Source organism: Salvia hispanica, chromosome 4, assembly GCF_029641045.1.
Source record: "Salvia hispanica isolate PSC_SH4W2 chromosome 4, Shi_PSC_v1, whole genome shotgun sequence".
Lineage (NCBI taxonomy): Eukaryota > Viridiplantae > Streptophyta > Magnoliopsida > Lamiales > Lamiaceae > Salvia > Salvia hispanica.
The window spans coordinates 47,051,846-47,072,302 of NC_142695.1; the positions used below are offsets into that span (position 1 = coordinate 47,051,846).

A 20,457-nucleotide genomic window follows, 5' to 3' on the forward strand; every position below is an offset into this window, starting at 1 on the left:
GAAATATTTGTGGTATGTTGATTTATACTGATGCTTGACTTAGAAAATAAGGGTGCATTTGAACACAAAATTGGAATTGAATTGGAATTGCAATTCTATGGAATTGAATTGAGTGGAATTGAATTCCAATTCAATTCTAAATCCATTATTTGGCAATATTACAGAATTAATGTAGAATTGTATTATAATTCCAAATCCATTGTTTGGTTACTTAAAAATTGACATATATTTGGAATTAGTATAAATATTATTAAAATAACATTCACTATCTTTTGATAATTACTATCACATTCAATTAGATCCATATACTATAATATCATACATTTAAATTAAATAAATAAATAAACTTTTTTTCTTATCTTCTAAAGCTAATATATAAATAAAATCAGTACGTGACATTATATACATTAACAGAAGCAAAATGATAAATTTTGAAATCTAAGATATTATACATAAATATAGTAATATAAAAATCATGATCTTGCTTCTATTTATGAGATTTTAAAGTAGTATTTGCATCCTGCTCAAGTGGTAAAAGACCAATATCAAAACAGATACTAAGGTTTCAACTATACATTCAAAGGTGCTATTCTTCATAAACAAAGTATCCAGTAAATATAACATATTCAAATTCAAATAAAGTTCAAATTGAATGTCACTTATCAAGTTGAGCTTTAAGCCACTTGTACTTTAATTCTACCGGTTACCCACAAATGTATCGAATAATATACCATCGTGCATCATCAAATCGAGAGCCTTGATCAACTGCATCTCATCTAAATCAATCGTCTTCAACTCTGCTAATATTTCTTGGGGATTCATCTTTTTTTGCTTTTCTATAATAAGCTTTTTCTCTTCTATAAGAAGCTTTTTCTGTTCTATATCAAGTTTTTTCTGCTCCACAACAAGCTCATACTTATTCTTTTCCACCATTAGATAGTCACTAAAATCAGTACTCATTCGTTGCACACAATCAGATATGACCTTAGTCGATGACGCTTTCTTCTTTGACCCTAGAGAATTTGAGGAAGATGTTGTCTCCTTTCGTTTTTTTCGGGCCACCAAATCTGTCATAGCATTAGCTTCTTCAGCACTCATATCGAGTGATTCTCCAGTGGCAGCAGAATCAACCTCAATATCAACCTCCTCATTAGTATTTTCTTGAAATGTTTTCGAACCATGACCATCAGCACGATCTTGAGAGAAAAGAGTGCAAATATCATGCCAATTCTCTACAGTAATTCGTTTCCTATAAGGTGCAAGTTTTGGATTTGCCTACAAAACAAGAGTGCATGCAAGATTCGAATCATTCAATTGAATTTATTGTTCAAGAAATTTCCGAGGTCTCACCGACTTCATGTGTATTTTACTACTATAAATTAAACAATGGATGAAAAAAAGTATATGAATCAATTTTTTTCTCATCTAACCTCCATCAGTTATTCTCAACAACATCACATAAGTGTAGAGCAACAAACTAGTTCTGCACTGTTACAGATATTAAACCTCTCATCATACTACTAAAAGCAACTAACAACACTAGGAGAAATGAACAGATCAGAAAGTCCATTTCTTGAAATTTAATAATGACATAGAAACACTATATCATTGTCATTATATAAACTTGCAAAGATAACAACAGCAAGTAAAAAACTAAGTTCAGAAAGTTTAGTAAAAACTAAATATCATCAATTGAAAACTTAAAGATAATAATCTCTTATCAAGCGCAAAGACAAGAATATACAGAAATGAACTTACCTTTAGTCGTTCGTTCCACACATTTTCATCATGAACCAAAATTCTACCCATCGTGTAATCCCATGTGATTGGACTGCCAGAATTGCATGATATCAGCAATGGATGCAAGATATCGTGGTGTTTCTCCCAAGTCTTTAAACGAGCTTGAATATTTGGCTTATCCACCTTCACGTTTAGATTCACCCGAAGTGCATTTATGGCAGCTGTCCAAGAGGTAGACTTCCAAGCCGATTTTCCATCAAGCTTGTTTCCTTGATTAATTTGCTCTATAAAGCTGGCTCCAAGAATTTTATCCATCTCGGGAGTCCAAGTCAAATATTTTGATTTTTCTTTCAATGCTTGTGGCTCAGCGGTCATCTACAACAAACAAGAAAGCAATAAAACAATATGAAAGCATACTTTGGGTTTAGGAGAAGAGGCGAAATGGAAAATTAATGGGATTTTGGTGAGACTAAGTAGAAGATGAATTAGAAAAGCCGAAGATGAAGAATGGGTGTTACTGCAATAATCTCAAATCAAATCTTTGGCAGATTTTAAAAAACACGAAAATATTAACCCTAGCTAACAATTATAATTGAGATCAGAAAAAAATAACCCTAGATAGAAATCCAAAAGCCAAAAACGTCGACTAAGAAAAAACCCAATTCAACACAATTAACCTAGCTAACAAATACAATCGAGATCTGAATTTTTTTTGCCAGATTTTAAAAAACTTGAAGTTTAACTACTTTGCAAATTCAAATGCAAAAACAAGAGAAACACGCCATAACATAAAAGATGGTAGTAAACTTGAATTTTAGATGGGGAATTATTACCTTGATAATCGTTTGAACAGAGGTAGAGGTAAATCTGCAGAGAAAGAGACCGTCGAATCTGCGGAGAAAGAGACCGTCGCGAGAGAGGAGCGAGAGAGGAGAGAAGAAGCAGAACGAATTGGAGAAAATAACTATGACCCGCTTTTCTATTTTGACCCGAATAGGATCCGCGCCTTTTTAAGTTCTGACCCGGAAATTGAAATTTGGAATTCGAATTCTTTTGTTAAATCATGGAATTGAAAGAATGGAATTGAAATATTTGGAATTATAATTCAATTCCAATTCTATATAATTTTTTAACCCCAAACAATAGAATTGGAATTAGAGTCCCCAATTCCAATTCCATAGCCCCAATTCTATACTCCCAAACACAGCCTAAGTGAAATCAGCATAAATTCTATTGTTTATGAAAAGAAACTAGAGAAAGAGACTAAACAAGAATTGACAAAAAGAATGGGAAAAAGTACATCATGAGTTATACTCTTATTTACCAATTACTTGTGGCAAATGGACATTCATGCATATGCAAATTAGGTGCAAATGAAGTAACTTCATTTAAGTCAATATCCGTGCTTAACTTTCTATATCAGTTAATGTAATAAGAATAATTTGTTTACAAATGATCGGATGGTGCATCAATCAGTTCCAAACAATACCAACCTAAATATACTTTTATACAAAAGTGAATTGTAAATTTAGTCATTGCAAAATGTATGATAATTTCTTTTACTTGTAACCTTGAGGGCAGGTGGGATTCAAAGAATCAGTCTTGCTGCAATCGTCGTCGACATTGGAGTAATTTGAATGATAGGAACCACTCTCATCTCCATCTCGGTAATTCTCATCATCGTCTCCCTTGCAAAAGCTTCACACCTAATTCAAATGCCACTCTCACCAAGAATCTTACGTGTCACTTGCACATGAAAATTTCAAGTAGAATGAAAAATCACCAACAACGGATCAATATTTACATCATAAACGATATGGATATGCAGTGGCGGAATCATATTTTGACGTCGAGGCTGAAATAGGAGTAACTGAGATATTGGTAGTAGTACGGTATATATATACATTGTGTACTAATTTGTAAGCAAAAAACATTAATGTCAGAAATAGGAGTAATAATACTCAACATTTAGTCGAAACAAATTGGCATAATAAGTAATTAGTGTTGTGTAAAATTTTACTATTTTGTGAATAATTAGTTGTAATATTAATATAGATCGGCATGTGTATATGAGAAAAATATTGAATAAAAAGGATGTAAGAGCACATAAATGACGTGGGTTTGTCATTTGTGAGAAATACGATGAATAATAATAGTTGTATATATTTAGGTAATTCGTGATATATTGATAGGGACTTGATATTCTATTTTATTCCAGAAGGCAGCTGATAATCTCTCCATATAATTATTAAGTTTATTTATATTTTAATATTTAGTTATTATATTTTGATTTACTTTTTAGGATTTTATTTGCTTTCCTAATTTATAAGATCTTTTTCCCACATATTTTATTATTTAGTTATTATGTTTTGATTTACTTTTTAGGAGTTTATTTGCTTTCTTAATTTATAGAGATCTTTTTATATCCCACATATTATAAATATGTGTGGAGTCTTTTATTTTTATTTAAAAAGAATTAAAATATTAATCTCATTCTTTTTCGGCATGAAACGCCCCCTATCACCTCTACTAGGGTCTTTCTCTCTACAAAGTCACGCTATTTTCCTCTTCATCAATATTTTCTCAAATAATAATTTCTTCCATATAAATTAACCTCTCGTTAATTCCTATCAAATTGGTGTTTTCGTTAGGTTCTCATCCTCCAATTGATTTACTTTCTACCCACCATGTTCGTCTTGCTGTCAAACTCTCCTCCTCGGTTTTCTGGTGTTAATCCCTGAGATGGATTTTGGATATTCAGGAATATTTTGATTATCATCTGATGCTGATTCGTTTATTTTCTTGTGAGGTTATTTTTTGACCGTCCAGCATCTGTATGGCTCCACGTGTATCTACGCTCATTGCTCGTGGCAAGAATTTTTGGATGTTGTTTTATCATTAACTTTAATGAGGTCATTTACTTCGTTGGGACTAATAAACTTTTCAACAAAATAATGGAGACAGTTACATATTTAGCAAAAAAAGAGGCTATGGCTGAAAAGAAGGTCACATATGATTCTATCATCGAGACTATTGCAAAAAAAGATGATGAGTCAACTACAAAGTTATGATAAACAGCATCCGGGAATTCTTGCCATGAACAATCAGGACTCGAGCATCAATACTTATGGAGTCATACGAATGCTGGATGGTCAAAAAATAACCTCACAAAGAACAGACGATCGGAATCAGAGAACAAATGATAGTCAAAATATGCTTGAATATCAAAAATCCATCTCACGGGGTTAATACCAGAAAATTGAAGAGTGGAAAGTAAATAAAAACATAACAACTAAATAATACTAAAACATAAAATAAACTAAATAAATATACGAAGAGAATATCAGCTCTCTTATAGAATAAAATTGAATATCATGTCCCTATCATAGATCCAGTGAAAAAATCTTAGAGCATCCATAGTAGGGGCGTCGCGGCGGGTGCCCCGATCGCGGCTAAGCCGCGGCTGTGTATTGTGGCGGAAGAGGCCGCCCCGGAGGCGGACAACTTTTGTGGGGCGGAAGGGCTTTCGCCCCGAATGCGCCGAGGACGAGCCGCAGGAGAGAGAAACGCGGCGGCCGCCGCGGCTATCTATTGCACGGCGAAACCGCCGCGGCGGTCGCCGATTTCCATTTTTTTTAATTTCTAATTTTTAATTGTTTTTTTTTGCTTATTTTTATAAATATCCCATCAATTTTCATTTTAGGGTTTTTCACTCCACACCCATTTTCACTCCACATCCAATTTCACTCTACAGAATTTATACAAAATGCACGGGAGAGACGAAGATTCACCCGGCACTGAAGAATCGGGATACGAATACTATCCTTCTTTCCAGCCATCTCAGCTGTGGGTATCGAGTCCCACTCCCCGGGGATCGAGTCCCCGTCCCCCTCCATTCCAGTCGTGGTCACCGACATCCCCGTCGTGGCAACAAACCCGATATCGGGGTCAGTCCTCGCATTAGAGGAATTTGGGTCGATCGGCATTCGGGGATTATCGACCCACTATGGACTCGACCAACCATCCGCATCTGGATACCCCTTCTCACTCTTTCCAGCGCACCCAGTCTCCTTTGTCTGATTTCGATAGATTCACATTGGAGCAGATGATGCGGCTGATGAGTCCGGGTCTACCGGACACCCCGCCGACGAGATGTTCCGGCGACGGCGGTGGGAGAGGAGGCGGAGGCGGCGACGGCGGGGGTGGGAGAGGCAGCGGCGACGGCGGTGGTGGGAGAGGCGGCGACGAGGATGGCAGCGGCAGCGGCAGTAGCCAGTCGGCAGTAGTGAGTCGGTCCGTGCACTACACCAAAGAGGAGTCGATTGTTGTGGCGAGGGCATGGGATGCCGTCACATCAGACCCCGTAGTTGGCACCGATCAGACCGAGATGGGCTTTTTGAAGCGCGTTTTGTTGACCTACAATGAGTTCAAGCCGAGAGGCGCCAAACCGCGTGACGCGGAATAGATCCGAAAAAAGTTTGGGAGGATTCTGACACCCACCAGGAAGTTCGCGGGCATCTATGGCAACAACCTTATCAACGCTTAGAGTGGCCGCAACGAAGCCGACATGAAGGCTCTGTCTGTGTCCCAATACAACGCGCTATGGAAGCCTAAGTTCACCCAGTGGGAGGAGTTTCTCGTTCTCGAGAACTGCCCGAAATTCAAGTCCATCTGTGCGGAGGAGACTGAAGCTCAAGGGGCGAAGCGCACTAGACGCAACAGAGACGGGAACTACAGCAGCAGCAGCGGCTCACAATCAATCGACCTCAACGACGTCCAAACGGAGGAGCCCTCTGATACACACACTAGGCGCTCACGCCCTCCAGGGCAAAAGGCCAGTATCCGCAGCGCCAGAATGCCTGCAAGTTCCTCCCGCTACTCGGCGGCTGCGTCTGGATCGCTAGCGCGCAGCCGCCTTCTGGAGCTCAGTCCGTGGGCACTGGTCCCCATGTGGTCTTGAACAAGAACCTGAATGTGCAGTTGATGAAACAACTGCAAGAAAATTGTCGTTTCTACGAGTCCGTGACCGACCCGGTCACCAAGGCGATATACTATGAGCTCATGTGTAGGATCAGAGAGGACCTGGGGTGGTCTGGTTCAGCGGCGCCGGGGGCGGCGGGGGCAGGGGCGGCGGCAGTGGGCAACGAAGAAGAGGCAGAGGATTCCGACTCTGCCACCGAGTAGATGGTGGCGGTGTTTTTATTTGTTTTTATATGTTTTTTTTTATAAAATGTTCGTTGTACAATTTTCCGGTATCCATTAATACAGCGAATATTTGGTCTCATCGCTTTTTTTTAATTTTATTATTATCTCGTTTTCTAATTATTTTTAGTCCGATAATTTTAATTCTAATTGAATTAAAATATAAATTCTAATGAATTAAAATATACAAAGAATAAAAATAAAGTGAAATGTGGCTAACAAAAGTGTCCACTATTGCTGCAGAAACTTTTTTTTGTGGCCGTGGACAAATCAGAACTGGCTATGGACAAAAATAGAGAAGTGTCCAGAAGAAAGTGTCCTCCTATTGTGGATGCTCTTATAGGGTCCGGACACCTTGAAGAATATTATTGTTGGATTATATGTATGAATCGATGTGCTTTTTAAAAGAAAAGCTTGGGAACCATTGGAAGAGAAATATGAATATGTAAACTGCTGAATACAGTGTATTGATTCAATTTTGTCAAGAAGCTGATATAGCTTAAATACACATCTGCTGATCGATCTAGGATCACAAAAGACACAAGTAATTATATCAAATTAACAACAAAAGGAATTGCAAAAGACACCATAATTATTTCTTTCACTTCTCATCTTCTTGTGCAGGCAACTTATAATCTTCTTCACACGACTCATTAACATCATGCACTGCTTTGATTTGAAGGGTAGCATTTACAACATCTTGAACATGTTCTCTAATACACCCCCTCAATCCGAGGGAAGATCGAGCTATAACGGAGTTTAGCACGCAGCTTCACAAAGGATTGCCGGTTTAGAGGTTTAGTGAAAATGTCAGCTACTTGATCAATAGTAGGAACATGTCTCAGCTCCAATTCTTTCGCTAAGACTTTATCTCGAACAAAATGAGCATCAATCTCAATGTGCTTTGTTCGAGCATGTAGTACAGGATTAGAAGCTAAAGATATGGCGCTTAGATTGTCAACCCAAATAACTGTACTACCTTCTCTTTTAATTCCAAGATCCTTTAGCAAGGAATGAAACCAAGTGACATCAGAGGCAACATGAGCTAAGCTTCTGTATTCTGCTTCAGTACTTGAACGAGCAACGACTGACTGCTTTTTGGCACACCATGAAACCAAGTTATCACCCAGAAATGTGCAATATCCACTAGTAGAACGTCTATCATCCAAATCAGCAGCCCAATCCGAATCAGAAAAAGAAGTGATTCTGTAGTTTGATCTTGTAATGTGAAGGCCATGATCTATTGTCCCAGAAAGATACCTCAAGATTCGTTTAACTGCTCTCCAATGTGTATCAAGAGGAGCACTCATATACTGACTTACCTTATTCACAGCAAAAGTGATATCAGGTCTGGTGATAGTAGCATTGATAGGCTAGTTTTCGTCACTCGGATTTGATCACTTTTCGCACTTATTAGTTGAATATTTGCATGAAAAAGATGTTCTTTTGGCAGGGAATGCATCATTAAGTTTGGCAGCTGCTTAATGAAGACATCAAGAGGAAAACATGCAAAAAAGAGGGCAAACTGACAAGGAATAGAAGAAAGTGGAGAAAGAAGGCAAAAAAGACCCAAACTGCCCAAGCTGTTGGACTGGCCAGTTTGAACCTGACGGGAAAATGACTAAAGTCACTTCCACACACTTATCAAGGACAACTCTCACTTGCTACACACGCCCATATCTGCCCTTGGAGAGTAAAAAAGAAAGAGAATATCTTTTATTGGATATGTATTAAAAAGACTTAGTCACCAACAACTAGGAACTTTATCACTTTAGCTTTAGTTTTAGTTTAGTTGACACTCTCTCTAGAAAGCTTTTACTCTCTTCCTTAAGAAGAGGGTTTGAACTCAAGGCTGCGAAGATCATTGTTCACCATGGGTTGAAATTTGTAGTAGATTTTAGTTTCTTTAATGCTTTAGTTTCTTTGTAGCACTTGTGTTGAAACTTATTTCCAACATCTTAACTCTCTAGTTAATGGTTGTTGGAGGTTGATCTTAAGAGCTTTGGTGTATTAATTTCTCTAGTGTTAAAGCATTTACTCGTAGTTCTTGTGTTCTTGTTTAGAGTTTAAATCACCTAGATTAATTAGTTTTGCATGTTTTAAGTTTAATGTTTGTTGTTTAATTTCTTGTCTTGTATTTCATCCTCCATTGTTGTTGTTTTTTTAAGCTTCTTTCATCATGGTTAAGTGCTTTAATTTTCAGCTTTTCATTTGTTGTTTTCAATGCATGTTTAGGTAGTTTACTTGTTGATTTTGTGTTTTTCCTTGTATTTTTAATTATGTAGCAGCCAAGTAGTCTTTTATCTCACTTAATTTTCGTGCCCTTTAGTGTAGAATTAGGAGTTAAGATCAGCTTTTAGAAGTCAAGTTCTTTGTCCATTAGTTGTAGGCTTTTATCCAATGGTTTTACACCTTGGGTAATAGAGTTTAGGAGACAACAAGTACATGCTTTCCTTTCACTTTTGGCAGCCATTTAGATTAGATAATTTGTGCACTCCACATGCTTTTCATTTAAGCTTTAAGTCACATTAGTTAGGGCTTTAAAGTTCACCTTTTGAACATGTCACAATCCTAGTTTCTAGATTTCTTTAGTAGCTAACACTTAGTTTATCTTCCTTAGCTTTTAACTTAGTTCCTTTTGCTTCTGAACTTAGTAAAATTCGTGCTAGATGCTGCTTTGTTTTCATTTCCGAAATGTTCTTATTTTCGCCACTGCTAAGTTGCCCAGTTTACCAACTTGCCCAGTCTACTTTCCAGTTTAAATGCTTTATTTTAATTGCATGTTATTTGCATGTTTAGTTCCCAATCTTAGCTTAAGTGTTGTTTATATTTTGTAGTTCAGTTCCCACCCCTAATTTAGAGCGTGGCGGCATCGCCAAAACCTTTCTAAGTGTGGAAATGCATAACGGATGCTACCGTTCCTCGTGGGTTCGACACCCTAACTTATCATATACTAATTAATAGTATTTTGGAAAGTGGGAACTTATAAATCTTGTTGAATAGGAAGGGACACGCGCCTACGACACGCGTGCGAAATCCCGACCTCTCAAGCATATTGAAGAGCTCCCACTGTGCTCCTATACAATTTCTCATCAGAAACAGGAACACCAACTGTCTTGCTTAATTCACTGTTGGAAATCATGGGGGTAGGACACCCTTTTGCTCCTGTCATTTTCACTTTCTGAAGAAGATCCTTAATATAAGAAGCTTGACAAAGGTGCAAACCAGTAGAAGATTTGCAGATTTCAACTCCAAGAAACAGATTGGCCTCTCCCAAATCTTTTAGAGAAAAATGAGTATTCAGCTGAGAGATAACCTGAGATATGGAAGCCGATGAGTTCCCTGTAATCAACATATCATCAACATATATAAGAATATAGACCACCTCAGAATCCTTATGCCTAAAGAACAATGAAGCATCTGATTTGGATTGATGAAAGCCAAGATCAAGAAGGACAGAAAAGATAGTAAGGAACCAAGCTCGAGATGCTTGTTTTAATCCATAGATAGCTTTGTTGAGCTTGCAAACTAAATTTGGTGAACCTTGCTCAAAGCCTACTGGTTGCTTCATGTAGATGTCCTCTTTAAGATGTCCATGAAGAAAAGCATTATTAACATCTAAATGAGTAATTGACCAGCCTTGAGATACAGCCAAGCTTAATATAAGTCTGACTGTAGTGGGTTTAACAACTGGGCTGAATGTCTCATTGAAGTCAAAACCTGCTAACTGAGAAAAGCCTTGCGCCACAAGCCTGGCTTTATACCTTGCTATGCTTCCATCAATAAACTTCTTGAGTTTGAACACCCAAGTACATCCAATTAGATTTTTACCAGGTGGTAAAGTAGTAAGAATCCATGTTTTGTTTTTAAGAAGAGCCAAAAATTCAGCCAGCATAGCTGCCTTCCAGATAGGTATCAAAAGGGCTTCAAGGGCAGATCTTGGTAGAGTGTAAGGAGTGAGTTCAAGAGTGAGGGCCTTAGGTTTAAAAATGCCAGCTTTGGCCCTGGTTACCATGTGATGAGAATGAACAACAACTGAGTTAGGTGTGGGAATTGAAGCAATAGAGCCAGCATGTGTAGCAGTAGATTCAGGAGTTGGAATTGAAGATATGGGAGCAGAAGTGCAAGGCACTGGATCAGATGATGAAGGTGGGAAAGAAGAGGTAGAATTAGAATCATCATGGTTATGGGTGGAGAGACTTTGTGAAATAGAATGTGTTGGAGTAACACTAGAGAGAGTAGGAATTGGAGTAGTAACAGAGGGAACGATGGGAGAACAAGAGGGAAAGGATGGGGTGATAGTGGAAACAACTTGCTTATTTGTTTCTTTATAAGGAAAAACACACTCATCAAAAATGATGTCTCTTGTAACAATGACTTTTCCACTAGGTAGCAATGCTTTATAGCCCTTGTGTGAAGGACTATACCCAAGGAAAATGGAGGAAGAAGATCTAAATTCCAGTTTGTTTTTATTGTAAGGTCTGGTATATGGATAACAAAGACATCCAAAGGTTTTCAAAAATGTGTAGTCAGGCTTGGAGTTATGAAGTTTTTCATGAGGAGAAAGATTTTGGAGGGTTTTAGTAGGAAGAAGATTAATCAGAAAAACTGATGTGAGGAAAGCATCATCCCAGAATTTGGTTGGAAGACCAGATTGAGACAACAAAGTGAGACCTGTTTCAACTATGTGTCTGTGTTTTCTTTCAGCTAGCCCGTTCTGCTGTGGTGTATAAGGACAACTAAGTCTATGATGAATACCACTCTCCTTAAGAAAACCAGATAAAGCTTGATACTCACCCCCCCAATCAGTTTGCAAAACTTTAATCTTAGAAGATAGCATGTTTTCAACTAGGGACTTGAAGTTTTGAAAGACAGAACAAACATCACTCTTTCTCTTTAGGACATATATCCAGGTGTATCTGCTAAACTGGTCTATGAAGGATACATAGTAAGTGTATCCATTTCTTGAAGTAACTGGAGAAGGACCCCAGAGGTCACTATGGATGAGCTCAAGTGGAGCAGAAGAGACAGTATTCGAGTGAACATAAGGTAATCGATGTGCTTTTGACACACAACAAGAATGACATAAAGACTTGGTTTTCATTGATTGAAAAGGAATATTACAACTATGAAGAGCTTCTTTAACTACATCAAAAGTTGGATGCCTAAGTCTTTGATGCCATAAGGCAAGACTAGAAGTGGAATGTGAAGGCTGAACTGATGTTGAGTTCACAGAGGGTGGACTTCGAGCTTGATTGAATGAGAAGGTGGATGGAGACTTTGGCTTGACAACAGACTGCTTGGCATTGAATTGATAGAGACCATTTTCAAGATTGCCCTGGAGCACGACCTGCTTGGTTGCCTGATCTTTCACAAGGCAGAAAGTGGGGTGAAACTCAAAAAAGACATGATTGTCAGAGGCAAATTGAGATACACTAAGCAAGTTCTTAGTAATATCAGGAACGTGAAGCAAATTTTTAAGTATGAGTTTTCTGGAAGACAAAGAAGTATTAGCATATTGAATATGACTATGACCAATATGAGCAATTTGAACCCCAGAACCATCTCCTAAAAGAAGTCTTTTACCTCCTGTATATTCTGATGAAATTGCAAAATTGTTGAGGTCATTGGAAATGTGGTTCGTTGCACCAGAATCAGGGAACCATGATGTGGAACTGCTGCTGTCAAAGTTGTATTCTGAGGTAGGTGGAGGTGTAGGAATTTGAGCATATGAGTGAGGTCTAGCCTGAACCAGATGAGCTGAAGGACTTGGAGAGAGATTTTGGTGTTGCTGTCTTGGCTGCAAACTTTGTGGAGCAAAAGTATGCTCAAAACGATACCAACATTTACTGGCTGTGTGTCCTGGTTTCTCACATAACTGACAAATTAGTTTTCCAGAACTTCTACCACCTCTACTACTTCTACCTCCTCTGAATGATCCTCTAGCAGAAGAACCACCTCTGTTGTACTGAGAAGAATACTCCTTTCTTTGACCAGATTGTTGAACAAAATTAAGAGATGGTTGAGATCCCTCTGAACTTCCACCAGATCCATCTATACCCTCAAGCCTTGATTCAAAACTGAGTAAAAGTGCGCAGACTTCTTTCACTGTCCAAGGCTCTATCCTGGATGAGATTGATACCATTATTGGATTATAATCTGATCCAAGACCACCCAAAATATGGAGAATCTGATCATCTTCAGCAATAACACATCCTGCTGATCCCAATAAGTCACAAAACTTTTTCACCTTATTCAAGTATTCCATCATCGGCAGAGACTCCTTTCTCAAAGCTTGAAATTGCATCTTGTATTGCATAATCTTTGCCTTAGATTGGCTAGCAAAATTCGTTTCCAAGGCATCCCAAATATCTTTAGTTGTTTTCAAACCAACAACAATAACCATTGCACTCTCTGAGAGTGATGATAGAATCAAGGCCGATAGCCTCTGATCTTGTCTTTTCCAGGCTATATATTCTGGGTTATTCACCAGAACTTCACCAACCTTTACTTTCATTGGAGGTGCAGGTTCATCACCTGTAATATAGGACTCAAGTCCATGGCCCCAAATGGTAGCTTCCATTTGTTGCCGTCACATTAAATAATTTGCCTCCAATAGCTTAACAGAGACTTGAAAATTTTGTGGCAAAGATGGTATTCTGGCGGAAGAAGTGGCATTTGACTCACTTGAATTGCCATTGAAAGTACGAAGAGATAGCAACAAGTCAACAAGCAGAGAAAAAAAAAACAGAATCAGGATCCTGCTCTAATACCATAAAAGAAAAGCTTGGGAACCATTGGAAGAGAAATATGAATATGTAAACTGCTGAATACAGTGTATTGATTCAATTTTGTCAAGAAGCTGATATAGCTTAAATACACATCTGCTGATCGATCTAGGATCACAAAAGACACAAGTAACTATATCAAATTAACAACAAAAGGAATTGCAAAAGACACCATAATTATTTCTTTCACTTCTCATCTTCTTGTGCAGGCAACTTATAATCTTCTTCACACGACTCATTAACATCATGCACTGCTTTGATTTGAAGGGTAGCATTTACAACATCTTGAACATGTTCTCTAATACTTTTCACCACTTCCTCTGACGTCGTCATTTTCATCATCTCAACTGAAGTAATCAATCTATGAATGTCAATGATGTTGTAATCTCTCCTTTTCCTACTCAAATGCGAAGTTGAAATACGTGGTTTAGAAATCGGTCCTATCAGAAAAATATTTTGGCTATTCAAGACTCCACCAATTTATTGCTGTAGGTGTGTTACTTGACAAAAATCATCACTGCACTTTGCAATGTGTCCAAATTATTTTTGCACGAATTAATAAATAAATAATGGTCATTATTAGCATATTTGACAGGTCATTCTGAAACTAAACTTAGATATAAGTTGGTAATTTTTAAACAATTAGCCACTTGTATAGTTATTAAGTACTTAAAAAATAATCTTTTGTAAAATAAATACTCTGTGTGTCAGCGAGAAAGTTTTAAATCTTCAAAAGTGGATCTTGCGTGTAGATTCTACTGATATTGTGGGCTGGGCTTTGTAGGGTTTTTTAGGGCCGTACAATTTCATAAAACTGGGCTCCACTTCGAAAGCCCGTCACTGCAATAACTATTCTCCACGATATAAAAGAAATAGTAGTACTCCATAAAAAAAAAGTTTAATTAAGGCATTGCTTTATTTTTTATTTGTGCATAGTTAGTAGCTAAAAGACCTATTCATTTGAAAACAAGTTTGTAATTTTGTCTAATCATTCGTGATTTGGAATAATTACATGAAATTTTGGCTTTAAAATTAAGGTATACCTCAAATCTATTACTCCCCCGTCCGCAAAATGTTGTCCATGTTTGACTCGGCACGAGTTTTAAGAAATGTGAAGAAAAGTGAGTGGAAAAAGTTAGTAGCATGTAGGCCATACATTTATGCATTAGTTAATGTGAGTATGAGTTAATGGAAAGTGAGGTCAATTTACTAAAAAAGGTAAAAAAACAAAATGGACAATATTTTATGGACGGACCGAAATGACAAAACTGGACAACATTTTATGGACGGAGCAACTACTGCAATTTATATCACTCGATTTGGAGATACAAGTATCATTCATTCTTTTATTAGTTATAGGATTGGTAAATCCAACGTTATGGTATATATACTCCTACATTTCTTTAACTTCATTTTTTTTAAGAAATAGCAAAGTATGATTCATAATAGGCTGATAAATTTATTTGTAAGAAAATAATACTAAAATGATAAACAGTGCCATATATATTCCATCCTATAGTAGCTATTTAAGGGTATGCCTATTGCTTTTTATTACTAGAACTAGAATAAAAAAGATTTGTAATCTCGACTTAATTTATTATTCTATTTTCTTCTCCTCTTCATATTTTATTCTTTTATTTTTTCCAACTTGATGTTGAATTGATTAGAGAATAGAAGAATCAATAATCTCTAAAGGTACATCTCGAAGCTATAGCTTTAACCTGAAAACATTGAAATTTAGTCTTGGTTTATATATTGGCTTAATTAATGGAAAACCAGTCAAATTTACTACCTAGATTGAAAGGGAAAGAACAACTAACCTAGTGTGGACGGCACTAACCTTAATTACCCTTCAAATTTTAGCCTCAGAGGCAGTCTCCCTCCACCTAAAATAAGCATTATTCAGATTGACTTTGTCTTTGTGCACTTAATAATTAATAAAATTTTGTGTATGAAATTCTATGAGGTCGGTCGTCAATGATTGATGTCTATCACAATTCACTACATTGGGCGGCTTCACGTAAAAGTAGTAGTCACAACAACTCCATTATTTGCTTTACCATTTTGCAGTTAAATTTACAAACCTATGTCAATAAATATTGATAAGTTGAATTATAATCAAATACTAATCCAATGAGATTACTAACATAATAATAATAATAATAATAATAATAATAATAATAATAATAATCCAATAAGATTACATACATACATATGATAATAATAATAATAATAATAATAGTGGTAGTAGTAATAATAATAATAGGAATAATAATAATGTTCGCTATATATTTCTTGTTTATTAATTTAATCAATACGCATTGAAATAAATACAATTAAGAAGTAGGAGTATTAATTGTTACAATTACATAAATCTCGTTAGTTTGCATGCCTAATTACCTCGTCCTAGATTATCTTTCATTCAAATTATTGGGCCCACTCCTTTCATTTTAAATATAGGTACTAGTAATATTCTCCACAAACTGAGGGAAAATAAAAAAGAAGAGCCCTACCCCAATGATATCAATGTTGGGCGTGATTGGTTAAAGAGAAGACCAAAAATTAGATATTTATAGATAATAAAATAGTATATTTATTTTTAATCATATCATTATCTTTAAGCATCCAATTGAATTCAGATTTCTTGACGTCGCAATTAAGAAATTAAGATGATCTCATGGGCCGGTTATTTGGCCCCACCCTCAGCACACCCATGACATTTTTAACACTAATTGATTGATTAATAAATAGATTAAATTTGGAACGCATGCCCATTATGTTTTGTATTTTTTGTAATTTACAATATTTATAAGTGATAGATGTGGCTATGTGGTTGTTAATTATGTTAGAACTAAGAAGTCTCGAACTCTCGATTATAATATAAAATCTGTACTGATTGAAGGTATGATTATGAGATTATCTGATAAAAAATACAATCTTTCGGACATTTTTCATTTAAGAGTTTATAACTATTTTAATTGTACTTGTTTTTAAATAAGCTGAAAAATTATGTGGGGGCAAGTGGTAAATTGGTGTAGTGTGTCTGTGTGTGGAAGTTGTGCTATTTGCGAGCATGATATTATACCGAGGAAACTAATAAAATATTTTGTATATAGTTGTAAATATTAAAAATAATCATTTAAATTCTAAAGTAGTTAAAAATAGCTATTTTTTTATATTTTCTCTTTTCATTTTTGTAATAATCAACATTCACAAAACTCTTTCGTTGTGACCATATTTTGCATAGAATTTGAGTATTTTAAAATCATAAGGGTTCTTAGCGTTCCATACTTTATTTGCTTAGTAGTAGTATAAATAAACAATCAAAATATCTTTTAGACGTGAACTGACCAAATTTTACCACAATTCACAAATCACAATCATTAACCTTCTTAATTACTAATAGTGAATCAACCATGCAACCACTATACTTACATTTTTTGTCGTGGTCTACATTTTGCTTACAGTATTATATTGCAACAGCGTGTTTTTAATCTTTTATGGACTATATTTTTTTTTATCTTCATAGCAAAATAGAAATTTTGGTTATTAAATATTTGTGTATTTCATAGAATCATGGTAAAAATGTAATTACATAATCATGTTTCACGTGAAAATGGATATAATCAGAACAGAACAAAATATGATTAACGTGATCCTATTTGTTGGGAAATGCGAAAAGACCAATAATGATTTTGTATTACTACTACGTGAAAGCAAAAAACAAGAAATCTTGAAATGCAACCATTACCATATTAAGTACTACTCCACTAAGTAGAATCTAGAATTAGCAACCAACAATCAAGCAACATTCTAAGCAAAAGTGGCATGCCATGAATTTTAAAACAATTAACTACTGATTAATTTCCACCTTCCTTAGATCATGGCAAAAACAGATCTAATGAAACAATGATGGATAAAACCACTAATAGTAATAGAGGAGATCACAAAAAATGTCTCCTGATTTTACAAACTTCAAATAAAACTAAAGCTAAAACTAAAACTAAAACTAAAACTAAATCACACACACTCACACATTCCCATGCAAATTGGCCTCTAATACACAGCCCTCTGCATCTGATGAGAGTTAGAATTGAAGAGGAGATGACTAAAAAGATGTTTCTCCTTTTCTAGAGAGAGAGAGAGTTATTTCCAGAAGAAGGGTCTGACAGCAGAAGAAGTAGAAGAAGATGATGAATCTCTGTTGTCTTGTTTGTGTGCATCACAATGATTTTCAGAGTCTTGTTTCTCAAATGGAACAAGATTTGGAGGAAGCATCAAATTATTATTCGAATCCAAATTGTCCCACACCGCGCTTCCCGGGCCCCACCCCGCCGGAATCGACTCGAACCACTCCTCTTCCTCCATGCCACCCCACACCAGCTCCGACGACTGCGATGCGCTGCCGGCATTGTCTCCGTCTTCCACTTCCTCAGCGGAAGGCGGGGGCTCCTCCTCCTCTTCATTTGTCAGTGTCAGTGCCAGTGCTGCAGCCGCTGGCACCGGCACTGACGGAGGAGCAGCGGAGGAAGAGGAATTCTCCTCTTCGTCCGCTGCTATCGGCTGAGGTACCGCCGTTTTCCCGATAAAAAGGTCGGGAAAGTTGAGCCTCGCGTTCTCGCCGCGGAGCTTGAACGCTTCGCGGTCGTAGGCGAGGGCGGCGTCCTCGGCCGTGTCGAACGTGCCGAGCCAGAGGCGCGTGCGGTTGCGGGGGAGGCGGATCTCGGCCACCCACTTCCCCCAGTGGCGCTGCCGCACGCCCCGGTAGAGCTTCGTCGCCGACAGGGGCATACCGGGAGGGCGGAACAGAGGCTGCCCGAGGCGGCTCATCATCATCATGCGCCCCCTCGGGCTCAAATTGAGGGAGTCGCTCCAGTACTGCAGCAGCATCTGCTGCTGCTGCATAGACGCCGCCTCCCCGGCAAAATATGGCGGGAACGCCGTATTTTGCTGGTGGTGCGGCGTGAATGAGATCATCTGCTGCTGCGGCCGGAACAATGGGGTCGGATTAGACCCCGAGTTCTCTGGCGGCAGCGAGAAGGGGAAATACGGAGGCGGAGACGTCATTGCCGGTAGAAGCGGCGGCGAAGTAGATGACGAGGAGTTGTGGCGGCGGTCGGGGCTACGGACTTTCTTGAAAGGGCGGTTTGAAAAGGAAGCAGGGCAATATTTTTGTCCTTCGTCTCTCTCCCAATCCATTCCAATCATCTTCTTTGATTTTCCTTTACTCTTAGATGAACATGAATCCATATATGGATGATTGCTCTGTTTTTGTTTGGCCGCTCGCTCTTGATTAAATCTCAAATCCCAGATGCTAAAACTCACTGGGAAATTGAATCAGTAAATAAACTGTTACAAGAACAAGGTGGAAAATGTGATGAGGAGGCTGTGTAATAACTAATAAGAGAGCGAGCGGCTTCACAGAAAAAAACAATGAATGACAAATCAGGGTGTTTTATATAGAGAGATGTGAATTGGGAGAGAGAGAAGAGAGATGATTGTATTTGTGGCTCTGTCTAATGTGAGGAAGAGAAGGATATGAGATTGCTGGGTTTATAAGCATACAGAAATACAGATATTTTATGGCGTGTGAGACGTATCGTGCTTGGTGCTGGGCCCACGCGGCTTTCATTTTTTTTTTCCCTATTGATTTACTACCACTTTGCTTTTACTCCACTCTTGGGATATATTTACTGTTGTAGAAAAAATAGTACTAGTACTTGTTATCATACTTTCCATATAGTATTTGTTAAATTGCACATAACAACGACTAAACCCAAATTGGAGGTCGAAAAAATAAAATTATTGGTCGGAAAAGTGTGTTAATGTAGCGGGTTGGATCAAAGGAAGAAAATCTTGAAGCTATATTCTATAATACTGGCCTTGTGACTCTCAACTTCTTTATGAGTCTGACTCTGTTCTTTTTATTTGTTGTGGTAGGGGATCCTTGCGTTGATTGATTTTAGTTTTGGGCTGTCTTTGATAAATTTGTTTTTCGACGTGATAGATTCGTTGATAGTTGTTTTTTTAATGTTTGTTTTGCTTGTTTTCAAGACTTTTTTTTATTCTCAATGTGTCTTTGTAGCTCAATTTGTCCTTTTAAGACGTGAGCATTTTGATTTATACAGAAAAAAAAGTTATGTATTTACAGTTGCAAATTTTTCTTATCATAAAAACAAAAGAGCTAGGATCATAGAAAGAAAAATATCTCATCTTTTTCGCTTATTTTTAATCTAACACAGGATAATTAAGAAACAAATTTTATGATGATAGATTTCATCTTCTATACTACTACTACTACTAGTTAATCAATTTGTAAGTGTTCAACTTGTAAACAATATTATCTCCAAAACTAAAGTATTTCAATCAGGACAAAATTGTAGACTAAAAAACGATCGTGGGTGGCATGACATATAAGTGTTAAGCGATAGAGACGAGTTTAAATTAGACATAAGCATCTAAGTCAAAACAATAAATTAAGCATAAACATGGTGGAATTTGTTGAGCTGAAATTGGAATCCAACTAGCTTTGAAACAGTGGCCAATCGGATCCCACCACCTCAGCCTTGCGGGCGGCGGCCGTGCCCATTACCGGCGATATTTTGTTCCGTACGAGACGGTGGCTAATTCTCATTGATCCTTTCTTTCTTTGTTTTTATATGCGTGTGTGCATATGATTTAAAAAATTCATTCCATTTAGATGAAGTCAAACACTAGCAAACCGAGT

General features: G+C 37.2%; 2 protein-coding genes and 1 non-coding gene across 3 annotated transcripts; all 3 read right to left on the reverse strand.

Annotated features, from left to right (window-relative positions):
* Positions 1-653: 653 nt before the first annotated feature.
* Positions 654-2,650, reverse strand: LOC125191783 (uncharacterized). The gene is made up of 3 exons (XM_048089195.2): positions 2,574-2,650; positions 1,759-2,115; positions 654-1,275 (listed from the first exon to the last, which is right to left on the reverse strand). Exons 2-3 carry the CDS (start codon positions 2,113-2,115, stop codon positions 697-699), a joined length of 936 nt encoding a protein of 311 aa, XP_047945152.2. The 5' UTR covers positions 2,574-2,650; the 3' UTR covers positions 654-696.
* A 10,364-nt stretch (positions 2,651-13,014) lies between these two features.
* Positions 13,015-13,153, reverse strand: LOC125197613 (small nucleolar RNA Z247). The gene has a single exon (XR_007172149.1). It is a non-coding gene; the product is annotated as a small nucleolar RNA Z247 (small nucleolar RNA).
* A 4,257-nt stretch (positions 13,154-17,410) lies between these two features.
* On the reverse strand, positions 17,411-19,255 carry LOC125193043 (ethylene-responsive transcription factor ERF053-like). The gene has a single exon (XM_048090748.2). The coding sequence runs from the start codon at positions 18,978-18,980 to the stop codon at positions 17,877-17,879; it is 1,104 nt and encodes a 367-aa protein (XP_047946705.1). The 5' UTR covers positions 18,981-19,255; the 3' UTR covers positions 17,411-17,876.
* Between the last annotated feature and the right edge of the window lie 1,202 nt (positions 19,256-20,457).